At 56.8% G+C, this 24,547-nt stretch overlaps 1 protein-coding gene across 7 annotated transcripts in view; it reads left to right on the forward strand.

Annotated features, from left to right (window-relative positions):
• The window catches only part of KIRREL3 (kirre like nephrin family adhesion molecule 3), a 316,820-nt gene that overhangs the window by 286,344 nt on the left and 5,929 nt on the right, over positions 1 to 24,547 (forward strand). For 4 of the 7 annotated variants that reach the window (XM_080567528.1, XM_080567526.1, XM_080567531.1 and 1 more), the window contains 8 exons: positions 7,063 to 7,211; positions 7,613 to 7,740; positions 10,142 to 10,268; positions 14,427 to 14,527; positions 14,636 to 14,834; positions 15,705 to 15,740; positions 18,782 to 18,889; positions 21,946 to 22,055. In XM_080567528.1, the coding sequence (XP_080423654.1) occupies positions 7,063 to 7,211; positions 7,613 to 7,740; positions 10,142 to 10,268; positions 14,427 to 14,527; positions 14,636 to 14,834; positions 15,705 to 15,740; positions 18,782 to 18,889; positions 21,946 to 22,055 (958 nt within the window). Of the gene's footprint in view, positions 1 to 7,062; positions 7,212 to 7,612; positions 7,741 to 10,141; positions 10,269 to 14,426; positions 14,528 to 14,635; positions 14,835 to 15,704; positions 15,741 to 18,781; positions 18,890 to 21,945; positions 22,056 to 23,091; positions 23,980 to 23,999; positions 24,021 to 24,547 lie in introns of those variants that run through there. The other 3 variants (XM_080567529.1, XM_080567532.1, XM_080567527.1) reach the window with 3 other exon arrangements.

Genomic DNA, 24,547 nt, shown 5'->3' on the forward strand with positions numbered 1-24,547 from the left:
GCTGCCACATTGGATTGATTTCTCATGACTTGGAAGGCTCAGGTGAGCAGTGTCGTTACCAGGGTGCTCTAAGGGGACTCAAGAGGCATTGAGAAGAATGACTTGGCAATAAGTTTGGGGATGGATGGATGGATGGATGGATGGACGGACAGGCGGACGGATGGATGGATGGGCGGATGGATGGATGGATGGATGGGTGGAAAGTAGGGAAATTTTATAGTGACAAAATGAGAAGATATTTTGTTAAATTTGCAATTTTGTTCTACTTCTCCGCCCATAAGTTGCCTGTATTTTTGCATTAGTACAAAAGGAATGCATATCATTTATTATTCCTCCATATGAGCTGCCAGCTCCCCGGGTTCAGCCAGTGGGAGCCCATGTCGGATTACACAGAAATCACTGCGAGAAGATGTCCATGTAATCAGGAGTCCCCATCCTCACCTGGGGCGCACACCTCCTAGCACACTCACCTCTGCTGGTAATCCTAACCCACACCATTTGATCTAGACACAGTTCAGCTCTGACAAACTAACCACTCTGGCAGGGCTTCTGGGGACGTGACAAGGAGCTGTGCCTTGCACCAACCTGAGGATATGTCAAAATTTAACATGAGCCCAATCAGTAGGGTGGCAACAGCAGCTGCCGTGGGGCTTTAGGGGGCTCAGTGACTTTGCTCGGAGCTGGGGCTGGAGAGCCAGCAGGGGCTGGCAGACACCGTGTGCCATCGGGGACCATCGCCTGGCTGCTGGGCACCTCTGAGGCTGGTCACCCTCCTCCTGGGCTTGACCACCTCGTGTAAACCTGTCCCGAGGTCCTTTTTCTCTCAGTGCCAGCAAAAGCGAAACCTGGTGTGTGCTGCTGCAACCCTCTCACACTACAGAGATGAAACCACAAAGCCCTTGAAAACCTCCCAAAAATAAAGCTCAGGGAAAAGCCTTCAGAGGAGCTTTAGGATTTGGTCACTTTGGAAAGCCCCAGCCATGCGAGCATCCCATGCCCAGGAAGCATGAGCCATTCCTGCCCGCCCCATCATCACATCTGCCCCAAAGCATGTAGATTAGGCGCCTTCGGCAATCCGAAATGTGGTCCTTCCCCTGCCTCTGAGATGCCCCCAGCAGCAGATTTCTTACGCTGATGAAGGGTTGGGGTTTTCTGTCTCCATTTACCACTGTTTTCTCCTGCAAGCCCCAAAGGAATTGCACAGTGAGGCAGAGAGCCTGAGTGAAGCTGTGGAGGTGTGATAGGTGATGGTTTGAGGTGGAAAATAACAGGTACAGGACTGTGGAGGTTCGAACAGCTTCACTGCACAGCACCTTCACTCTGTGCTAAGCCTGAGGATAAAGATGGCATCAATGTCAGGTGTCATTTTTCCATGTCTGCCCAACGTGCCTTTCCCTGTCTTCCCCTCCATGATTTGTCCTCATCGCCAAGCTAAGCGAGCGTCTATTTTGACTGTTTTCTCGCCAAAGTGAATTGCAACATGTCTGGGCTGTTCCAGTGACACAGATTCCTCCCCCCTCCTCGCCCCGGTTCCTCTGCACCCCCGTGCCCCAGGACCCCGGGGTCCTGAGGTGCTCCTGCCCATCTCCAGTCTGGTACCAAGATGCCTTCTGGAGACTGCCTCTGCGCAGCCCGTCCACCAGCACCACGGGCTCTCTGCAGAGCTGAGCCCAGCGTGCCCACCTGTAGGGGGGTTTTGGGGGGCCCCTCACTGATTTTTCCCACCCTGGGATCCCGCTGACCACGAGGAGACAGCTGAGGACTGAAGCCATCTGATCGGCAATCAGGCTCATCGCCAGCTGGGCAGGAGGGGGAACACCAAAGCTGAGATTAGACAGGGAATCAAGACAGAGGTTTCTTCCGCACAGCGAGGTGTTATTATTATCATCAAAACCCCGGAGTGTTGAAAAACAATCAGACCCTGGTAGCAGCAACCCCTGTATTGCAGGAGGCACAATCAGACACCAAACATGTCCTTGTCTGGAATTGAAGCCTGACATCCTGCACTCCTGAAATTTGGGTAAAGGTGGCAATTTTTCTCGCTGTTTATTTGTTTCTGAAGAAGAGGGAGATTAGTAACATTGGCGGCGAGCTCAGCTCAGCGTCAGGGTGCAGCATCACCGCTGCTTCCAGCTCCAGCTGGGAAGTCTTCGGGGATGGAACCCAGGACAAGGAATTCCCGGGGCTGCCGCTAATGACTCCAGCAGCATTTCTGCTGTGAGCTCCGAAATAAGGGGAACTACGCCTGCCAGCTGCTTAGTGAAACCCCAGAAGGAGACCTGTGGAGCCCTTTAGCAGAGGTGTTAATTACTAATTGCACCTGGGAGAAAATGGACTCACCCAAGCATAGCAGGGAACCTGGCGCTGTAGAATAGTATATCTATATCTACAGTTGGCACGGTGATCTCCAGGGGTTGCAGGATGGGTGTCGTGCAAGCAGCCACTCCTTTGACTCCATGCTGGGCTGTTCCAAGTGCTCCAGGACTCCCCTGTCCCCCTCCTGTCACCAGGGCTTGGTCTGCTACTGGTAAATGGACCCGCGCGTCGGCACAGGGAGAGCACGGCCAGCACACGGCTGAGTGGGACTCGGTCCCACACGTCTTCATTAGGAAGGGAGCAGGCATGAGGAGAGGAATAACGCCATACAGCACCGTTATGGAAATTTGCTCTTAATAACGAAATAATTTGTGCGATGCATCACGCCACGGTCGTTTGGGGGGGGTGCAGTGTGAGGCTGCTCGAGCCCCGCTGCTCACTCAATCATTTCTCACGAGGCTGTCACTCACAGGAGGTGCACCCATGGAAAAGCCTCCGCCTCCACCACCCCATCACAGGTCCTTCCCCAGGGGCCGCCAGGGCTCTGGAGAGCTGCAGAAAGACGCAGGGCGATGCTCGTGGGCAGCCATCACGCGGGGGGACAGCTCCTGCCTGAGGATGAGCGGGGACTGCCACATTACAGCCTAGCAATTGACGGCACTGCTGGTAATCAAACAACAAAACCCATTCTCTGAGCAATTTGTAGCAATTAATAGCCATTCGCAGGAATGAAATGTTAATTAATTCATTCCGTGAGCCATGCATTTATTTAAGGTATTTGTGGGTGTTCTCGGTGCTTTTATTAAGCAATTAAAATGCGTCCAAGAAAATATTTATCTATTTTAAGTCACTCTCAGTAAACACAATTTATATGGCAAGCAACTGTTTTGTTTTTTTGGGTTTTTTTTGCACTGTTAGTTAAAAATTACAACACTCCTCCTGCCTGGGCTTCACCTGATGGGAGCGGCCCATCTGCAGGGAGAGCTGCCCAGGGGCACGAGCGCTGCTGGCGGCTGCGCTTGGAGGGCAGTGGTGAGCCAAATCCTCCCTGCAAGGATGCTCACGGCCTGCAGTAATAAGCATGTGCATGAGTCCTGCAGCCTCTCCGGGACTTCTCCTTGCAGCTCTGCGCTGCATCATTGCAACCTCTTGCTCCCCCAGCTGCCTGCAAGGCCGAGGCGTCACCTTGGATGCTGGATGGGGCTCAGGGAGGTCTTCTTGCACACGGATGAGTTGAGTCTGTGCAGAGTCGTGACGGGAAATGGCATGTTGGAGAGGGACATGTGAAGGGATGGAAGTGTTGCTGCATGGGTGTGGACGGCTGCAGGCTGGCAGCAGGGGAATTGATGTGACGGCCAGCACGGTGCTGATGGGGGCGGCACTCTGGAAGGAGCAAACGCGATTCTGCCACAGCCAGAGCTCGCTTCCCTACAGCATCACTGGCCAGAGGGGTCAGGGAGGTGGCCGGGTCTCAGGGGCAGAGGAGGGAAGCAGGTAAAACACCAAGAAGACAGGCTTGCATGTTCACATCGGCAAAGCCTCACTCATCCAGGCAGCACCGAGCCAGTACTGTTTCACTCGGGAGGGCTGCGACATGACAGGGCTACAAATTCCCCTAAACAGCTTGTTCACACGTGCCATTCACTGAAGAATTACCAGTCCTTTCGCTGCAGACAGGAATTTCTTTGCTACGGCGAGCTCAGCCAGATGAAGTGCTCGCTGGTGTTGCTCCTCTACATACCGGCGAGCCACAGGGCATGTAATGCTCTTGTTTAGCTCATCACAGGCTCCGTGAGCCCAGCAGAAACACAGGCCTCGCTTCTGGCGGGGAAGCAGTGGAGCTGCTGGGTAAAAGTCCCTTGGGAAGAAGCTTGGGCTCCCATCTTTCAGCAGGTTTCCTTCAGAAACCAGGGAGGTCGCTAAAGGCACATTGGTCTATGGAAGCCACAGCAAAGCCACAGCATTGCTCGTGAGATATCGTGTCCCAAACTGGGCTTTTCTATTTGCTTGCCTGCACTCCTAGCTGGGAAGCGATCAATGGAATAAGAAAAATACAATTTCTCTGGAGAACACCTCCTTAGGAAAGCCTCCCCACCTTATATTTAAATGTTAAAAGGACCCAGGAGGGTGTGTTGTTTTTTTTTTCTTTATTCCTTAACCCCTATGTTTTTATTGCTGCCTGTAATAACCCCTCTGAAATGTGGATTTAAATGTGGAAGAAAAGCAGCAACAGAAATGACAGCTGAGTTAGTGGGTACGTAATACGCGGAGAGTAAAGGAGGTAAATTTGTATAGCCTGGAACGGGCCCGTGGTGGCACGTTTGGCAAACTGGAAATGCCTTTGAGGTAACACTGTAAATGGAGGAAGCTGTGCGGCCAGGGGTGCTGGAACAGGGAGCACCAGTCTGGGTGCAATAAGGCTGGGGAGATGTCGGGACGAGGTTGTGAAGAGGTGAAGCAGGGGAGGGGGCCAGGGGAGTGGGCCGGGGTCTGGCCGAAATGCCCAGCCAAGCTGGACATCAAAGCAACATCCCAGCACGGCCACAAAGGGAGCAAGCTACCAGCAACCAGGGGTCTCATGGCAGGTGAAGATCAAGCAAGAAAATCGCCTGCGAGGCTTTGAACCAGGCTCACCAGCACTGCTCCTGCCTGATGAAGAGGTAGCAGAGGTGGAAATTGCAGGCTGCCTTCCCCAAATCAAAGCTGAGGACCGCTGCCCTCAAGGCTTAGCAAGCCCATGAGCTGTGCAAGGGGGTCAAGAGGAACAAAACTGGCAGGGGGAAGCCGGGTTCCCCCCTGTGCATTCCCCGGGTGGGTTTGGAGGATGCTTGCTGGGGAGAAGGCAGCGAGGCGGTGCAGCCACACCGAGTGGCTGGCCCCAGGCAGGACCTGAACACTCTCTGCGTCTTCTTGGCTACATTTTATTTACATCCTGCTTATAAATAATTACTGAGAGGTTAATAGGTGAGCAAGGCATGTTATGGGCTTGTTAAAACCAGGAGTACCTTACCTTCTGGCTGTCTGCAAGCACATCATGAGCAGCTTTACAGGAGGGTTATCAGCCATCGTTATTAAAAACCGATCTGACATTATAAAAGATCCATACCGCTTGTTCAGCCACATCGATTTAGCAGTACTAAGCCTTGGAAAACTGGAGCAAGAACCTTGATCTCTGCTGAAGCACGAAAAATTGCTGTTTGTGACACAACCCTGCGCTTGGGAAAGCCAGTTTTGCAGAAGCGATGGGTTTTAAACACGCACATAAAGCATCGCACAGGGTCGTTTCGCGTGTGTTTTCCTGGGCCACTGCAGAGGCTTGGGTTTTGGTCCCTCTGGGAGGAGAACGGCATCACCTGAAGGTGGTGGACTGTCCAGCCCTATGGAGCAGCACTTGGAAGGTGTTGTTCGTGCTGTGTTTTTTTGATACAGGGAGCTTCCCTCGTCAAGCACAGGCCCCAGAGATCAAAGCAACATCTCCTGGTTCATTAATGAAGGGGGAATCCATGGAGGAAGGCAGGGTAGGGAAGCTGCAGAGGCCGGTCAGCATCCGTTAGAGGTGCAAAAACAAATGAAAGGAGAGAGCAGATAAGTGCGTACAGATCAGCTCACATCTCTGCCGCCAGTGCCTCCCTCCCGAAATGCTCGTGTCGTCAGCTGGTGGGTGAAGCCTGCAGCTTGGCTTCCCTGCTCCAAGTAGGTTCGCGCTAGCTGGTGCAGGGGGAATTTGCTCCGGTAGCACAACCAGAGCGTGCCAAGTGCTGGCGCTGGGCTCCCACCCCGCACAGTCTGTCTGTGCCTCTTTCCCCAACCCGCCCCACCTTCCCTGAGCACCCCACGTCACCCAGCACCACCAGAGGACAGCCTCACCGGGACGAGAGCATCAGAGATTCCTCGGGGAAATCCTCTCCCCCCTCCAGTTTACCTGTCAGTCCTTGGGGGAGGTTCGCTATGTCTTCCGCAGGCTGCGTCTCTGCTTGCTTTCCCTTCCTCCCACGACGGCTGGAGTTTGGCGCTGCCTGACAGCATCTCCTGCCCTCCCCACCGCGCCGCAGTGGCAGGTTGCCAGGTGGTGCCCCATTCGGTCACATTTGCTCATGGTTTGGCAAACAGCAGCTTAATTCAAGTGCTGAGTTGACAGCTTGTTCTCCAAGACAATTTGCGAGTTGCAGTGCTGCAAATGCCAGCTTGGCTTTCCAGGGTGATGCGAATTCAGCTGCCTTCAAGGGATAAAGTTCTCTTTGACAGAAAAAAAAAAAAAAAAGGAAGAAGAAAAGGGGAAAGAAGGTGAAAGCCGGGGGAAGCTGAAAAGGTTTTTCGTGGTTTTGGTGCGGGAAGACCAGCAGTGTTGGTTGGCAAGGCACTGACATTGTGCTCCCTATCAGCAGAGACTGTCCTTGTCCCACCCCTCCTGTCACTGAACTCTTCGTTGCCCACAGTCCTAAGGAATAAGGTGGATTTTCAGTCAAACAGGTTTTCACAGGGAAATAGCAATTTTGGTGGATTTTTGACAGCTTCCAGTAGGGATATACATACACACTACTTTGGTGTCTCCTCTCCAGGAGCTGTGGTTGTAATCCCGAAGTCCTTTGATGAGGACAACGTCGAGGCTGTGGGTACACCCCTCCTACAGGCGAGGGCAGCTTTGGCACCCCACAGGCTGCTGTGTGCTGGTCTCCGTCATCACTCACGTGTAAGTGGCAGGCAGCACGAGACCACAACCCCGCTTTGCTCTTTCTTCTCTGACAGGTGGGCGAAGAAAGGCCAGGTGATAAAGGAAGCATCCGGTGACTTCTACGAAACCATTGTGGACCACACCTTCTTCTTCGAGCCCGTCTCCTGCGAGGTGACCAACGCGCTGGGCAGCACCAACATCAGCAGGACCGTGGACGTCTACTGTAAGTAGTCTGCCAGCTTGAGGCTGCCTTCCCGGGGCCAGCAGAGCTGCTGAAAACAAGCGGGAAGGGGACGTGAGCTTCCTGGGGCAGCTCCAGAAGGCCCAGGGCGACCGGGACTCGCTGGGCTCCCTTGCAGCTCTGGCTTTGTAAAGGCTCTTTTGGTGGGGCCATGCTCTCCTCCTGCCTTGCACAGCCCTGGGGGCTCCTCGGGCACTTGGCCGTGCCAGGACTGCAGCAAGCTCCTGTCTCAGATGCGCTGCACTTGGGGGCTTTACATGGCTGTGGCCTGTGGGTGTGTGGAGACCTTCCCCTGCTTCTTGCGGCACCGAGACCTCTGTGCTTTGGGGGCTTCCGCGTGGCACAGCCCCTCGCCGGGGGTAACGCCGGTCTCCTCTGCACAGTCGGGCCCAGGATGGCGACAGAACCGCAGTCCCTCCTCGTCGACCTGGGCTCAGACGCCGTCTTCAACTGCGCCTGGACGGGGAACCCCTCCCTCACCATCGTCTGGATGAAGCGGGGCTCAGGCGTGGTGAGAGTCGCTGCCGGGGCGCTGGGGGCACGAGGCTGGCGGGGCACCCGGGTGGGAAGGGCAAAGGGGCAGCCAGAGCTCTGCCAGGGTGCCATCGCTGCCGCCCCGTCCTGGGGTCATTGCCCACAGGGTGGGTTTACAGAGGCTGGACTGAACCAGGATTAAGCAGAGGGCAGAGCATCACTCACCCTTGCTCTGGCAGCGCTCTGTACTGAGCGCCATGCGGGGACCACAGCCGTGCTCCTGGCAGGGCCAGCGTGACATTGCTCAGGGCTCAGGAGGCAAGACCAGGAGACCCCATCCCGATGTGCTCAACTCTGCTCACTTGGGTCTGGCCTGGAAGGCTTCTCCACGTCCTGTTTGTCCTGAGAAGTGTAACGAGCTTTGCAAATACTAACCGCAGCTCAGGGAGGCGCGAGAGGCTCTGATCCCCGCTTTACCAACAAGAGGGCTGAGCAGAGCCCGTTAAGCTAAAGCAGGGCTGAGGAGTGAAACCCACCTGTGAGGGGCACGCAGCCTTGTGTCTGAAAGTATCTTTCAGCTTCATCCAGGCAGATGCGTGCCGAAAGCAATGAGGCAGTGCCGGGTGAGGTGCACAGGCTGTGCCTCCGCGCCTCCGCTCCTGGCGCGCGGAGCGGGCATCACCAACGCTGCACGCGTGCATGAGGCAGTCGCCTGCCTTCACTGCCGGCGTGCTTTTCCCAAACCACCATGACCTCCGAGAAGGATATCTCCCGGGAAGCAATCACAGACTTGGGAGAGCTGATAGCTTGAGTTAGCTAAGGAATCCCACTGGGTCCGTAATCCCTGGGTGGCTTCCCATCCCTCGGCTGTGGCTGTTGTTTCTCTCGGTTGTTACCATTATTTGAAGGCAGGCAGTGCCCTCACGCCATAAGCTGCTGTTTCATTTTCTCGAAGCTGCTGGAACTTGCAGAGCGGTGGAGGGAGCCGTGTATGGGGGGACGGGGGCTTCCTGACCCTGCCCAGCCCCAGCCGTGCTCCAGGGCCTGTCCGTCAGCACGCAGCGCTGCCTTCTCCCCTTCCACGTGGCCAAACTATGCTGGCTTGGAGCCTCGGGGCTCAGGACCAGCTGGTTTAGCACAGCAGAGCCGCTGGTGCTGTTCAGCAGAGCTACCTCCATCAGCCCTGGGGAGGCCGGCAGGAGGTGCTGCTTTGTAACCCCCCCAGCTCACAGTCCTGGCTGTCAGGTGTGGGGTCAGGGCTGCTCTTCTCCAGCCCCTCCACTTTCAGCCTGCCACAGGATTCCCACCCTTCCTTCTCCTTTCCAGGAAGGAAACAAATCAGAGATGGAAGAGAGGATGAGGCCAAGCAAGGCCTTTGCTCCAGAGATCTGCAAATCTGGAGTCGTTTGCATGGGTATCTGCATAACCAGTGCTAAACCAGTGGGCTCAGATGGGATCTGAGGCTCTGACCACTGCCGGGTCCCCTTTTCCTTGCTGCAGGGTCACCCAGATCATTTGCTGCCTTGTTGCACTCCCGCTGAGCACAGGAAGAGCGCTTTCCCAAGGAACATTTGCATTCGCAGGCTGTGTCTGCTCTGCCCGCACTGAAGATGAGCAGCTCCAGCTCAGCCCTTGGCCATGAGCACTTTGCAGCGTTTGGGGAGGATGGGGAGGTGAGGGGCTGGCCCCAGCCTGCAAGCCTGCAAAGTGCTGGGAGAGGAGAGCAAGCAGGAGTTAGCCCCCGGGGCATGCATTTCCAGCATGGGAATTAGAAGCACTTGCTCAAAAGCCACATCTTTTAAATGCCACCAGTGCAGGGATTCTGCTGATGGCCTCAGCCAGATACCTCTGCTTCAGCACTTCCCAGGGTTTCACGAATCTGCTGGTTGCATGGCCGGGGCAGGAGGGCAGGGTGGCTGATCACCAGGCTGCAGCCGGTCTGCTCCATGCAGCTGGGGCTCACCACACCCAGCCCAAATTTCCTGGCCATCCAGGGGGCTGCCAGCTCTCCAGGTTGCCCCCCCCCCCCCATCACTTCTGGGGTTGAAATTGCACCTGAATGAGGCCTGGCCCCTGCAAACATGGAACTGCGAGTGTGGAGCACGCTTCTCTGCAAGGCTTTTCTGCTCCTGGTTACAAGGCGGCTGGGCCAAAGCTTTCCCAGGAAACAGCACCAAAGCTTTTCTCTTGTGTCTTGAGCTCTTGTGGGACTTCTTGCGAAAGTGGAGCTTGTAAGAATTCAGGTGAATGGATCAGGACTTGTATTTCCCCCCAGACTTGGTAGTTCCCTTATTCCTTTGTCAACAGCAGCGCTATTTCCACGCCATTTAAAACTGCACTTATCCCTGTTTTCCCTGAGCTGCCTTGGGCTTGTAACCCACATCTCCTGCTCGACTTCCCATCACCCACCCTGAAAGCAGCCCCCTCCTCTCTTCCAGGTCCTGAGCAATGAGAACAAGCTGACGCTCAAGTCCGTCCGCCAGGAAGACGCCGGGAAGTACGTGTGCCGAGCCGTGGTGCCGCGGGTCGGCGCAGGGGAACGCGAGGTGACACTCACTGTCAACGGTACCTCTGGCTTCCCTCTTGCTATTCCTCCCGGTGTTCTCACCAGCTTGCGGCGGTGCATGTGGAATCACCCCCTTGGATAGTCCCTTGGGGAACAAATCCTATAGGGGTGGGATCAGGGAGGCTCCAGCCCTGTGGGGCAGCACAAGCAGTTTGGGGGTTGCACTGATTTCCGTGGAGATTCATGGGTTAAAGAAAAAAAAAAAACATTAGCTAAGACCCACTTGGTTCCGTATTATCAACGGGGGGTTATTGAGTAGCTGGGAGCTGGCGTTTTAAATCTTTAATAGATTTATCTTGCAAAACCCTTGCAAGGTCGGAGAGCGCTGTTGTCTCTGTTGTACAGCTAGAGAGCTGGGAATTGAGCCTGGATCTGAGGCTGGCAGCATAATCACTCGCTCGGAGCACCCAAGGGAGCAAAGAGTGCCACGAACCCCCCGTGGCTGCATGGGGCTGCCCCGGCACAGTGCCAAGAGCGGGCCCTTCCCTCACCCCGCCGGGGAATTGGGAAGCACCCCAGAGCCCTGCAGGCTGAGGGTGCCCTGGCCAGGACCCCGCAGCAGCCGGTTACGAATTGCAGCCTGGATGTGCCCTGCATGAAGGGAAGGAGCCGGGCAGGCTGCAAATGGTATAAACAGAGAATGAATTTTGCATCATCTCTCACCTGCGTGACAAACTGGCAGGCTTCAGTCCCCGCTCACTGTCACAAAGAGAGGAAAATAAGCAGGGAAGTGGCACAGCGTTAATTCTGAATGCAGATAATGCTAGGGAGGGAAGCCAAGGGCAACGCAGCGGGGTGCTGAAACCCAACCACTCCCTCGACTTCCACTCAGATCCTCGACGCCTGCATGCTCCTTCCCTGCCGGCTGCTGGGTTTTAATTACAATTAAAATAGCTTGCAGAAAACAAAGCAACAAATTAGCCCAAACAAAGAACCTGCTCCTTTCCTGGCACCTACCAGGCGCTGCCTGCCGTGAGCGCGGAGCGAGGCGCCCGGCGGGCTGGGGGCCGCTCGTGGTGCACGGCGTGGGGCAGCCCCTCGGGAGCACCCCTTCCTGCTGGCAGGGGCTGCTGCAACCCCCAGGGGACAGCCGCATGCCTCAGGGCCGCCGTGGGCTCCTGACCCTCCAGGCAAGGAGAAGAGCCCTGGAGCTGTGTCCCCAGGTGTGGTGCCCGTCCCGGGGCCGAGAGCATCTGCAGCCCCCGTCAGCACAGCACAGCGCATCTAACGGAGCATCTCACGGCACGGCTCATCTAATCCTGCTAATGAAACCTTCTGAAAGCCATTTGCACTGCGATTTGAGAGGGGAAGTTGAACGCCTCCTATTTTCAAGTGATTTTAAATCCAGTGGGTGATACAATTGTCTCGAGACCATCGGGTGCCTCTCCCCATAGTCTGGGATTCGTCACGGTCAGGTTAGGGATCTGGAAGTGTCTGGGCTGGCGGCACAGCCTGGCGGGTCAGTCCGTCCTGAAGCACAGGGACGCAGACAGTGGGGCTCCGTCCCACCCAGCTTGATCCCACCACCCAGCTACGCACCCTGAGCCCACCAGCCTGGCCCGGTTGCACCCGCACCCGCTCCCAGAACGGCCGCAGCAGCACGGAGCTGCCTTCCCTCAGGAGCGGGGCACAAGGCCACGAGCGTGAAAGGATGCAGATAGGATTCAGAGCCTCGCTAGTGGGCAGGAGGATTGTGCAAACGGGCTGTGTTTGGCAGGGCTGGAGCAACAGAGGCAAGAAGGCAGCAAGGAGCTTGTGGCACTGCAATAAATCAGCAGCAGCCTGACTTCCAGCCCCGCGCATGCCAAAGCCGCTCCATTCTCCTGGCCATGAGGGCTTTGCAGGACCAAGCCACGCTTCCCATCAAACCATTTTCAGCACTGGGAGGGCTCGGTTCGCATGGGCTCGAGCAGGGTGGAGAAGTCACGGCCATCCTGCGATGCTCCTGAGCCAGCAAGCCGCCTTCTCCTTTGTGTGTGCCTCCAGGATGGCGCAAACAAATTGGCACCGGCACGCTAAAAATAACTGCAACCAATAACTCCGTCATTTATATCCATAGCAACATTGTTTAAAGCCTTTCCTTGCCGGCAGGCAGTCTTGAGCTCAGCTCCATGCCAAGCCAGGGACTGGCAGCTTTCACAGGGAGCCAGAGCCCAGTGGAGAATCAAACACCAGCCACGAACGCGACAAGGCTGCAGCTCTGTGCTATTATTCCCGGGCATGTTCATCTCACAAATGGTCTTTAGTCATCTGCTATTATCGTGATGATAAGCCTTTGACTCTGAACTCCTCAAGCAATAATAAAACCCAAAGCCGTTGGCATTTGTGCCATTTAAAATCCACTCTCCTTGGGGAAAATGATCCTTTTTATGATTATTAAGCCATTTTTCTCTAGTGTCACCCAGTCTTGGCGCACTCACAGAATTTGTAAGTAACATGCAATGACTGAAATAGAAAGAAGACAGCTTTTTTTATTAATTTAGGCATACAGACCCCATCACTGCTTTTGGTACCGTTGGCTGTGGGTTCATCAGCCGTCAGTGTAGGTGAGCAGCGTCACCTAGCACGAGGTGAGGGAGCCAGGAGTTTTACACCACACGCCCTGTGCCGCCCCTGGTGTATGGCGGGGTCCTGCTGCGTGTTGACAGAAGCCGCCAAAGCCCCAAGGGATTTGTTAAAATCTTGGCAAAGCAAGGGGTAAGGCAGACTCTCCAGAGACCCAGGCCAGCCCTTCTAAGGTTTTCGGAGGTGGATAAAGGAGAGCGTGTGCCAAGAAGAACCTCTTAGAGAAGACCATTTGGGCAGAAAGCAGCAACAAAATGTCATTTTTTTTACAGATAAAAAGGGGCACAGGACAGGAATGCCCAGGACAAATCTGTTTCTCATCACTTTACCCCACACGCTGAGACTTTCTTAGAGGAACACATCAGCCACAGGGTCCAAAACAAAAAAAAAAAAAAGGGAAATGTTTTGCAAATCCACAAAGGACTGATGGATGGGAGCGAGGACAAGCACTGTGAGCTGTCCCACCCTGACTGAACGGAGACCTGGGCTCTGCCTGATCCTGCACTGCACTGGCCTCCCTGTGCGGGCTCCTGTCACCACTCTTGCCACAGCTCTTCCACTCGGGATTGCTCAGACAGAGCCCGAGAGCATTTGCAGAGTGTTTGCACATGGCCAGCGTCACTCCAGACACCTGCGTCCGGGGGGGGTTGATGAGATGCTGGTGCTTGCTGATAACCTCAGGGACAGGCTGACAAACAAGGCCACAGCCCACAACCAGCACCCAACCAGCCAAGCCAGGGCATGGGGAGGGCTGGCAGCCCCTGCCGCCTCGCTTTCCCTGCCTGCATCCCACCTTGATGCCAGCAGAAAGCCACTCATAGAAGTGCAAATCTGCCGTAATTAAGGAGGCTAATAAAGAGCAATTAGGATTGCAGTTCTGCTGCTGCTCCCTCCGAGTAATGCCCTCCAAGCCCGCTCTCATCTCCCACCTCTTTTCTCCCAACCTTCTTCCACCAAGGAGGGACACAGACGATTCCCTTGGGGCTGAGCATGCCCCGTCAGCACACCCCTGTGCTCTCACCGTCCTTGCCTCACACCCCAGGAGCCACCCATCTATGGACCTCAGAGTAAAAACACACATCTACCTGCAGTGCATTAAAAAATGCAGGTTGGGGTTTTTGGGTAATTGTAGTGATTGTCACTTCCTACCCCCCTACTGCTTCCTTAAGCCCCTGGGGAGCAATTAGTCTAATTGTGCTTAAAAAACTCACAGGAGGGGAACACCACGTGAGCTGGGCTCTTGCTTGGCTCCTGGTGCAAGCAGCCAGGTTTGCCAAGGAGATTTCCACTGAGTGCTCGAGTCCAACACCAGGGATGCGGCAGCAGATATAGGGACACCCTACTGCTTTTAGGGCTCTTTGCCGGAAAAAAAAAAAAAAAAAAAAAAAAAAAAACAGCAGTGCTTTAAAGCAAAGCCCCCTCTGTGCCATGAGCCGTGCCCTGAGCGCACCACGGGAGGTGAGGGAGCTGCTCCTCTGTCCTTCCCCGTGCCCGGTGCCCTTTGGCAGCTCTGCCACCTCCGGCTGTCAGCAGCACACTGCATCGCCAGCTGCCCATGTGTGAAGCCAGCGTTCCTCTCCTCTCTCTTGCAGGGCCCCCCATCATCTCCAGCACGCAGACACAGCACGCCCTGCACGGCCAGAAAGGGCAGATCAAGTGCTTCATCCGCAGCACCCCTCCGCCAGACCGGATTGTGAGTAGTACCCTCTGAGTAGCGACCCGTGGGGCTTGTCCGTGCCGTAGGGTGCCCGGCGGGTGGGCGAAGCACCTGCCCCAGGCTGACCCCACTCTTGCTTGGCAGGCTTGGTCCTGGAAGGAGAACGTCCTGGAGTCTGGGACCTCCGGGCGCTACACGGTGGAGACAGTCAGCACAGACGAGGGCGTCATCTCCACGCTGACCATCAGCAACATCGTCCGGGCCGACTTCCAAACCATTTACAACTGCACTGCCTGGAACAGCTTCGGCTCCGACACGGAGATCATCCGGCTCAAAGAGCAAGGTGGGCATCGCTGGCGGGGGGCTGCCGGAGGTTAGCACCCGGCCGGGCTGCGAGAGCGGGGAGATACCGCGAGAGGCAGGATGTGCTCCGAAAAGCCCTTGGGATGTCAAAGAGGAAGCTAGGAAGGATGGAGAAAGCACTCCAGCCGTGTCGGATTGCATCCTTAGGGTACCAGCTCCTGGCAGAGGGGCAGGAGGTGGGAAAAGCCCTGCAAAGCCGCTGCCACCCAGCGTAGCTCCACTTGCTGATGCTGGACAGCATGGTCCAGTCCTGCACCCCTTGCTCCCTGCCCCACAGCCCAAGGCGATGCCCCTGCCGCAGCCTGCAGGATCATTTATATTCATAGAGAGATGGGAACAGCTGCTCCTGCCGAACCCCACTGCCCTCGGGGGATTTCTGGGGTGGCCGGGGGATTTCCAGGCTCGGGGCTCTCCATGGCAAGGAACGCTTAGCTCCTGGAGGGACTCCAGTCCTCTTCTGTTTTATTAAATGCCAGGGCAGGCAGGTGGATTGTTCTCATTAAGCTGTGATTTATAGGCAAGGCTGCCGTCCAGATTAAATCAGAGCTAAATGAACCCCTTAAAATTAGCCTTGGGCTTCTTCCAATGCAAACAGAGCCAGTGGTTTTTCCAGGTCGGCTGCCAGCCAGCGGGAGCTCTCGGCCGCCAGCTGGGGTCCCGGGCAGCGCCTGAGCCCCCAGACCTGGGTGTTGCTGCAAGGGGACGTCCCTGCCCCAGGCAGGGGACTCTGTGGGGTGGCAGAGGACATCCCCTTCAGGGGGACCTGCGCTGGGAGCAGGAAGCGCTCCCGAGGCTGGCATGGGCGCTTGGGCTGTGCACGGCTGTGGACACTTGCTTTATTTTCAAACAGGTACGGAAATGAAATCAGGAGCTGGTATTCAAGCAGGTACGGAAATCCTGAGCTGACGGTGAATGTGAACTGTCCCCAGCCGTTACCACGCCTGAGGACCCGGCGTCCTCCCCCCAGCAGGGCAGGCAGGGCCTAGGGAAGGTGCAGGGCAGTGCGGGCAGGGGCTGGCGAGCGGGGCGCTCCGGTCTCCGCTCGGCTCCGTGCACCCCGGCGAGCCGCCCTGCCTCTCTGTGCCCCAGCACCCAGCCGCTGAGAGGGGGATAATGTTACGCAGCCATGTTTTGCATCTAAAGGGGTCGCATAAATGCTTTTATGGGGCTAGCCAGAGGGGGACTTGCAAGTTTCCAGGCTTGTCTGCAGACATCAGCTTTGCTCAGCTTGCTGGGAGGGTCACGCTGCTGTTGTCTCTGGGCTCTGGTTTGCCATCACAGCCACTGGGCCCTGCCTCTGGCCCTTTGCAGTCACATTTTTTGCAGCCCAGCAGAGCCTCAGGCACCTTCCCCGCCCCATCCCCTGCATGATTCTCCATCATCCTCAAGTGGCATCATTCACCATCACTGCTCATGCTCGCTCAGCTCTGAATTGCAGATCCTGTGCCCTAAATCCGAGAGCCAGTAAGCTCTCTGCTCACCTCCTGCCCCCCCTCACCCTTTTGCCCCACATCTCCCTGGGAGAGCCAAGGCAGAAAAAAAAAACAAAAAAAAAACCTGCCAAAATCCTGCAGCAAGTTACCCCCTCTGTCAGGAGCACCACCTGGCAGGCGGCATCGGGCTACCAAGAGAAGAAAGGCCCAAAGGCTTCTTGCTGCGAGTCAGCTGGTGTCTTGTAGGACGAGGGTTTGGGGATGGGCGCCTTGGGGATCTGCGGATCGAGCCCGGGCTCGCAGAGCACCTGGGAGCCCCAGGGAAACTCTTGCCCTGCAGTGGCGGTGGGCGGTCAGCAGGCTGGGGGGGCTGACCAGGGAGCAGAACAAGTGCTGCCGGAGCCACGCTACCGTTGGCCCAGCCGCGGTGACAAGTGACAAATCCAGAAACAGGCAGGCCCAGCAGAAAGTTCATGAGTGAGATAAAAACTGAAAAGCCTCAGTATAAACCACAAATTTCATCACTTTAAACAAGCTCTGCAGGGAAGACGAAAGGCTCCTTCTAGACCAAGTGCGAGCAGAAGAGCCTCACTTCAAGCAGCGTGGCTTTTTGTCACTCGGCAGTTCTCAAGATAGGGCTCAGACCCATCAGGGTGCTGAGATCAGGTCCTGGGTGAATTTGTGGTCAAAAAGTGAGAGGGCGCCTTACCTGCCGCCCAGAAAGTCCCAGTGGTCTCAGCAGAAGGGCGGCTGGTGTCCTCTCCGTGCCTCCAGGTGGCCAGACGAGCTCATTTCTCCCATTTCTCCCCACCAGCTCCACCCCGAAGGACAGTATGAAATGCTTTCCTCATCACCCAGCTCTGTCCCCCAGCAGGCCGCTGGGCTTTGCTTTGCCAGACCACCTCCCCCCATTCCCGAAATTCACCCCGTCCTTCCACAAGGCAGAGGGGCCAAGCAGAAAGCCTGCGCTGGAGGCAGGCCGGAGGGTGGCGAGGGCACGCTCAGCCGTCGATGCTCCCTCACGGGCTGGAGCAGCTCGCTGCCATGGGAGGGAGCAGCTCAGAGCAGGACACGCTGTGCTTCCTGACCCCTCTCCTGCCTCCAAAGCTCCCCAAAGCAGGGAGGATGCTCTGGTCTCACCCTGATCGAGGGCAGCGGGTGGATGAAAGCCTTTGCTTTGCCAGGCACCATGTGTGCCACCTTAGGTGTGATTCAGGGCACAGATTTAGCCCCGCACTAGGTAGGTTATGGCTCCTGCGGGCTCACCCGGCTGCGATGGAAAGGGTTCCCCCTTTTGGGGCAGTAGCAGGTTCACAAGAGGCCAAGGGGTGCTTAGAAATAACAGGAAAAGGGGCCCTGTAGGCATCTGCTGCTTTCGGGGAGGTCTCTGAGTGAGGCAGGTGGTGAAGGCAATCTGCGGTACCTGGTGCCGGTGCTGGCAGCCACCCCGAGAGCAGGAAGAGCGCCTGGCGGCACCGAGCAGGGAGGGAGCACAGCTCGTGGGCTGAGCACCCGACCCTCCGGCCATCGGTGTGAGTTCATACCTCCCCTCCCTGCACACCTCACGAGCCTGGATCCGTGCAAATAAATCCGCTTTGCTGGCTGGGCTGCACCTGAAATCCCTGCTGGGAGCCCAGCGGTGAAGTTGCCGCAGGCGGGAGGCGGCAAGCAGCAACCCCTGCCCCCAGGCTGTGGGGTGGGAGGCCCTGCCCACCCCCTGTGGGCTGCCTTCCCTCCCTCCTTCCCTCCCAAACTTGCTAAGCCGAGGGAGGAGGCAAGAGGCTGGGATGCGAAGCAGGCAGAGGCCGTGACGGATGGCGCTTGGGTTAATCCATCCCCAGACACTTTACGGCCAGCACCTTCCAGCACTGCTCCGCAGAGCTGAGCTGTCACCTCTGGCAGGCGGGCACGGTGCCTGGTCTCCATCCCCCTGTATTTCACCAGCCCTGCTCTGTAACCTCTCTCCCAGCCGGCTCTGATGCCATTTCTCTTTCTCAATAATATTAACAGGCTGGCTTCTTTTGCACTTTCCATCCACAGCCCTTTAGAGATAGCTGTTCATTCATTGAGCCATGTGGCACTACTGAATGCAATTAGCTCTTCTGGCTCCCTCCTCTTCCCTCCACCCAGGGGAAACTGAGGCACAGAGAGGTCAGAGCCTGCCCGAGCTGCAGCACACGGCAGTGGCAGAGCTACGAGCTTTGCTCCCTGGACCAAGGGAGCGCGGCGGCACCGGGTCTCGCCTCCCCATCCCATTGCCAGCAGCAGCAAGCTGGGGCTGGGGGAGCGAGCCAGGCTCGGTCCCTTTCCCCAGACGGTGCCACGCAGGGACAAGGGATGCAGAGCTGCGGGGGGAGCGGGGAAGGACCCAAAACCCTCCCCCAGGTTCACCACTGAGCCACTTGCCAATATCCGGGGGGGGGGCTCGCCAGAGGGGGAGAACCGCCCCGCTGCCTTCGGCACGGCATCAGCCGCCCTCTCCTTCCTCTTGCAGAGTCGGTGCCGATGGCGGTGATCATCGGAGTGGCCGTGGGGGCCGGCGTGGCATTCCTGGTGCTGATGGCCACCATCGTCGCCTTCTGCTGTGCCCGCTCTCAGCGAAGTAAGTGCGAGGCGAACGCAAATCCCACCCACTGGAGGCAAAGGGCTGGTGCCAGACCCGCTCTGAGCAGCCCAGAGCCATCAGCTGTCCAGGAGGGAGAAGTTCCCTGCGCCCCGGTGTGCCAGGCCACTGCTGAAAAGCCTCCTCGGGCTGCACCTTCTTCGTTCTGCTTCTATTTCAAGTGTATTTGCTGACATAAAGTGTGTATTTCTGGGTGGGGAATTACGGGCAGCTGAGGGGTGTTGCATGGGACACGCGGTATTCGACGCCCGGCTGCGGTGGGAGTCCAAGTTAAAGGGACGTTAGAGACACAGGCAGAGGGAAGGAGAGGTAAGCAGAGCGGCATCATGTTGCCTCATTAAAAAGAAACCAGGAAATTAAAGGACAATTGTTGGCTAACTGAAAAGGCCTGGAACCATGAGGGAGAGCAGTGCGAGCATCCGGAGCATCTCGGGCAGCGGGACAGAGCGCGCGGTGCTGGACGATGCTCCCAGCCTGGGAGACGCATGCAGGAAACAGAGTGGGTTTTCTTCCCTTGCTTTCCCCTTCTCTTTCTCCCCGTCATTTGCAAAGCAATCAAAGAGCCTTGGCTCCTCCTGGGTTTGGGTACAAATGCACAGCCTCCCGCAGCAGAGATGTGTTTAATTTTAAGAGCAGTAACGATGCCTATCCCTGTTCAATTCCCCACGTTTTGAGCTCTTGCAGACTGCATTAGCAACTTGTGCAAGTATTAACAAATTAAAACCAGGCCCGTCATTAATCTTGCTTTTTTTGGGAAGGGTTGCTGACGGGCAGCAGTGATGCTAGGACCTTGCCAATTCAGTTTTGCTGAGCTCATTCAACAATGATGGGCAATTCGAGTGCCTGGAAGAGGAGGCCAAGCCGTGTTACCACGTCAGTGCTCGGCTGCAATCGGCCGTGCTCTCCCCGCGGTGCGGACACGCGCACCCTGCGGTGCTCAGAGCATGCGGTTCATTATATCCCCCTTTTTGGCCGTAACCAGATGGTGCGGGGCCCTTTGCAGGACACACGGCGTAACGCGAATGCCATGACAACAGATCAGAGACGTGGTGCACATGCCAGCTCTGGGAGCCATCGCCGGCGGTTTCAGGCAGCGGTCACTCACAGGCTGGATGCACGCAGAGGAAGGGAAGGGCTTTGGGGGACAAAGCGGCGCTCGTCCTTCCATGAGCTTGTTTGAAAATGGCCCTGGGAGATTCCCAGGCTGAATCAGGAATAGAAGGCATTTTCCTCCCCAGTGATGGGAGCATGAACATGGGGAAGAGGGAACCGGGGACGTGGTGGCGTGGCAGTGCTCCGAGCCCCTTTCCTCCACCGTGGTTCCAGTGCAGCTCCCCCCGGGGAGGTCTTCAGCAGGGGGTGCTGGGCTGCCCAGCTCCCACCTCCCCGGCCAGCCCTGGAGGGACTCATCCTGCACCCCCCTCAGCGGGCAGGGCAGGACTTGCTGGGGTGTGCAATTTTTGCAGATGCTGCCGGAGTGTTTGCACTGGGGGGATCGCGCACGCGACGCTGCGGCCGGTACCCGTGGGGAGCTCTGGCCACGTGCCGGGAAGGGGAGGTGAGGACTTAGCGGCGTGACACCTGCAGAAGTATCACAGAGACCAGCTGAGGACTGATGGGCCCAGCAGAGCGCTTTGATGCAGGGCAAGGGACTCATTTCCTACCTGGATGACTGCAGATTTGTCTCCCAGGACAAATACGGGAGCGCGGTGGCATCGTTTAAAGCAGCAGCCGGCAAACAAAGCCCGCAGCCTGTGGCTCCCCGCGGAGGGGACAAGGTGACCCAGCAGTGACTCGGGGAAGGCACCTCCTGCACCGCCCGTGGCACGGGGGAGGCGACCCCAGCTTTGGGGAGAGCAAAGCGGCAGCAAGCACAGACAGACCGAGCCTGGGGGCCGTTTGTTTTCTGGAAAAGAAAGGAAAAAAGACTTTATGGCACATCTGTTGTTGTATCTTCGGTGGCATAACAGCCCAGAGTTATTTAAGGGGGAACACTCTTGGGGGAGGATGTGCAAGACAGTAATTAGCTTTTCCTTGTGATTAAATATGGAGGCTCCCGTACCAGGAATGTCATCCCAGCCAAAAGAAAGAAAGAAATAAGGAGCGACAACAAAGAGCAATAAAGACCTGCCAGTAAAGCCCCGCAGCCTGGAGGTGCCCGCGGGTGGCAGCAGGGCTGCAGGCACCGAGGCTGAGGGATGCCAAGGGGAGAAGATGGAGCCCAAGGATGGAGCCCCAAGGCAGGGGCCAGCCGCGTACGCCGTGGTGGATCCGAAAGCCCCAAGGCCCCGTGGGGCCAGGAGGGGTGGTGCAGCAGGAGCCCAGCGTGGCACCCAGGGCCCGAGCGCCCGCGTCAAAGCCGCGAGCTGCTGGCATCTTGCTGCTCGGATTTGCATCCATCTCTGCTTTTCATCTCAGATGCGCACGGCCGTTTCTTTTCCCGCTGCTCGCCGTCTTTGGTTTAATTTTTCTAAAATGACTTCTTCAAAGCATGCCTGACACCTTCAGGGAAGCCAGAGTCTCTCCACACACTTTCTATCTTCGCCTTGCCGTGCATGAAAACAGGCTGCTTGGTGCAGCGGCCGGGGGCGGTTTTGTCATCTCTCCCAGAGCCCTGGCCTCGTCTTTGTTAATTGCTTGGCCTTTCCCTTTGGTGGCTGCTCCCCAAGGCTTTTCTCAGGGGCTTCCCAGTGCACGGGAAGAGCTGTTGGGCCCCTCGGGAGTGGTTTGTGTGCTCCTCAAGCTGTAGACCATCAGTCTGGACAAACATCCCCTGACTGCTTGAGCAGCCCAGGCTCCCGATGCGGCCCAGCAGAGACTAACCAAGCTCCCACGGGAGTTAAACTAGAAATCTGAGCTCCCTGCTGGGGAAAGTTTCACACGCCTGCACCCTGTGGTAGTCCGGCATCGCTCTCCCCAGTCTTGGATGCACTCGCTGAGCTGGGGTTAGGGGTGCACTGAGACCGGTCCCTGGGGGTGCTGAGCACGGCTGCGTTCATTAACCCCTCTCCCTCTCCGTCTCCCTCTTTGCCCAGATCTGAAAGGTGTGGTCTCTGCCAAGAACGATATCCGCGTGGAGATTGTGCACAAGGAGCCAGCCTCAGGCAGGGAGACGGAGGAGCACCCCACGATCAAGCAGCTGATGGTAAGGGTTTCCTTCCCCTCCCCGCAAGCAATTAACGGGTTTGATGGTAACGAGCGCAGGCACACGCAGTGCGGCGCCATAATCCCCTCTCTGGGCAAAGATGCTCATCCAAAAACCTTCCTCTTGAGGTACCATGCAGTAAAAGCTCCTCAGGTGAAACTTTGCTAATGAGGAGCACGGACGGGCTGAGGCTGATTGCAGCAGCCCAGCTGCCCGTGGGGCTAATTGCAAAGCAAGTTTGCCACCTCGCGCGGGGGGAGGTGCTGCAAACTGCAAGCAGGCACACAGTAGGTGAACACAGGATAATAATAAAGTAATTAGCCAGCACGAACGGCACTCTCCTGGATACGTTTGAGATATTAATAAGTGCAAAAGCAGCACGTGCAGACAGTGGTTTGCAGACTGCTAACCCAGCGGTGTGTGGCCAGCCCAGCGTGGCGTGGATTTGCCGCTGGGGAAGTGGCAGGGGAGGGTGCTGATGAGCAGGAAATTCATCCCCATGGTGAGTTCAGCTTCGGCCCAGGACTGGCATATCCCCACGGGCAGTGAGAGGGCTGCTCCCCTCACTGCCAGCACCTCTGTTCTCCACATCCGAGGCCGACCTGCTGCCTGCTGGTGTCATGTCGTAGGTGACAAATACAAGCCGAACAAATGACGAGGAGAGCCGAGCCAAAGAAAGCCAGGAAGCTGTAAAAGGTCAGAGAAAAGAGCAGGTGTGAGAGGGAGAAAGGGCTGAAGAGAGCAGGGGCTGCTTTCTAGGCTGCTGGGTTCTTTTTGCCCTCTGGATTTTGGGGCAGCAGTTGTAAGCATCGCTATGCCCTGCTGGGCAGTGCACATGTACAGCAAGCGAGGATGCAGGAGGAGATGGAGCCCGCCAGCCAAGCACAGAGGTTTCTGTGCTGGGAGCTTCATCCTCAGAGGGGCTTTGCCCAGGAGGGACCAGCAGAGGCAGAGGTGACCTCTGCAAGTGGGATCTCTGCTTTCCAGGCAGGGAAGAAGGAAAGGGGTCTGCAAAGTTGTGGGGGGTTCTTTTTAGATCAGCCAAGCAGCTTTGCTCAGCAGAAGGGCAGAGCAGGCTGGGCTTTGGTTTCGGACCGTGCTGCAGAGATGATGGGGAATAAGGAGTTTCCTCTGCGTGGGACCCTGTGTCACCATCTGTACAGCGCTGTCGGGGAGCTTCCAAAGGAAGGGCTGAGCTTTGCTTAAATCCTGCTCAAATGCTCGAATTTGCCCAATTGCTGCTCCATCAACACGCTGGAAGCCTCAGCAGAGAAGACAGATGAGTGACACTTACCAGTGACGAGCGGTAAATGGGAATGAGGATGGTGATGGGAGGCCAGGGACAGGATCTGAGCCTGCAGGACACTGCGGGGGCGAGCAGGGTGCAGCGCTTGCTTGGCTCATTTGCCAGAGCCAGACGGCGATTCTGCATCCACGTGTGCCCTTGATGAGGTTGGTACCGGAGCAACGCGGCACGGCACTGAGCACGTTTCAATAAGGATGCTGGCAGGATGGAAATGGTGCAGAAAAAAATGACAACATTGATTTGATAGCAGGAAAAAATGCCTTACAGGGAGAGGTTTAGAGAGCTCATGTGTTTTAGCTCATCAGAAAGATTTCTGAGAGGTGATTTGGTTGCAACATGCTGTATTTGAGCTATCTGAGCGCAACCAAGGCAGGCAAAATCGAGCACGGTGAGGTACAAAATGACAGAGCGTAGCAGTGAGTGTGTCTGGCTGCTGGACTGCGGGGAGGAGGAGATTTCCCCACTCTCATGGCCAAAACCAGGGGCTTTTCCTGGAGACACATGAGCTGAAAGCTCACATGAGCTGATGTTGCCCTGTCAGAGCAACATCATCCAACAGGCTGGAAGAGACAGCCTAAAGTCTCTGAGCCTGATGCTGAGTTTCTGTGTGGGTTTGGCACTGACCGGGACATCCCCAGAGGTGAGAAGACATCGAAACCCCTCCACTGCATGGACCGGAGCCTCCCTGTCCTCGTCTGCCCTCGGCAAGAGCACCCCCAGCAAACACTCCCCAAATTCCCTTCCCTGCTCGGGTGCTCGCCCTGCTCCCTCTGCTCGCTGCCGGGAGCAGCCTCCTCGGGCCGTGAGCTGCCCCGGCCCAGGTGCTGCGCAGCTTCCTGACCGGGCTCCGCGTTTGTCACCGGCACATGAAGTTGCACAACTCACCCACTAACGAGCGGTGGGTGACAAGACCCCTCCGGCAGGAGCGGCGGCAACGCGCTGCAGCGCCCTGCTTGCTCACCCCATCCCCTCCTGCTCTCCCTCCTCCCTGCACCAGCACCGTGGCCCCTGCTGCTCCTTCGTTTGCATCTCCTGAGCTCACCGGGATATTTCCTGCCCACGGTGGAACCTGAAATTATCTCCTTGCCCTCAACAATGTTCCTAACACCTTGCAATTTAATATCAACTGCGAACTGCATTAGCACACCGGGCGCTGGCGCGGCGCGATCATTAATGCAGATGTTAA

Source organism: Anser brachyrhynchus (assembly GCF_964034855.1).
Source record: "Anser brachyrhynchus genome assembly, chromosome: 25".
In the NCBI taxonomy this organism is placed as follows: domain Eukaryota; kingdom Metazoa; phylum Chordata; class Aves; order Anseriformes; family Anatidae; genus Anser; species Anser brachyrhynchus.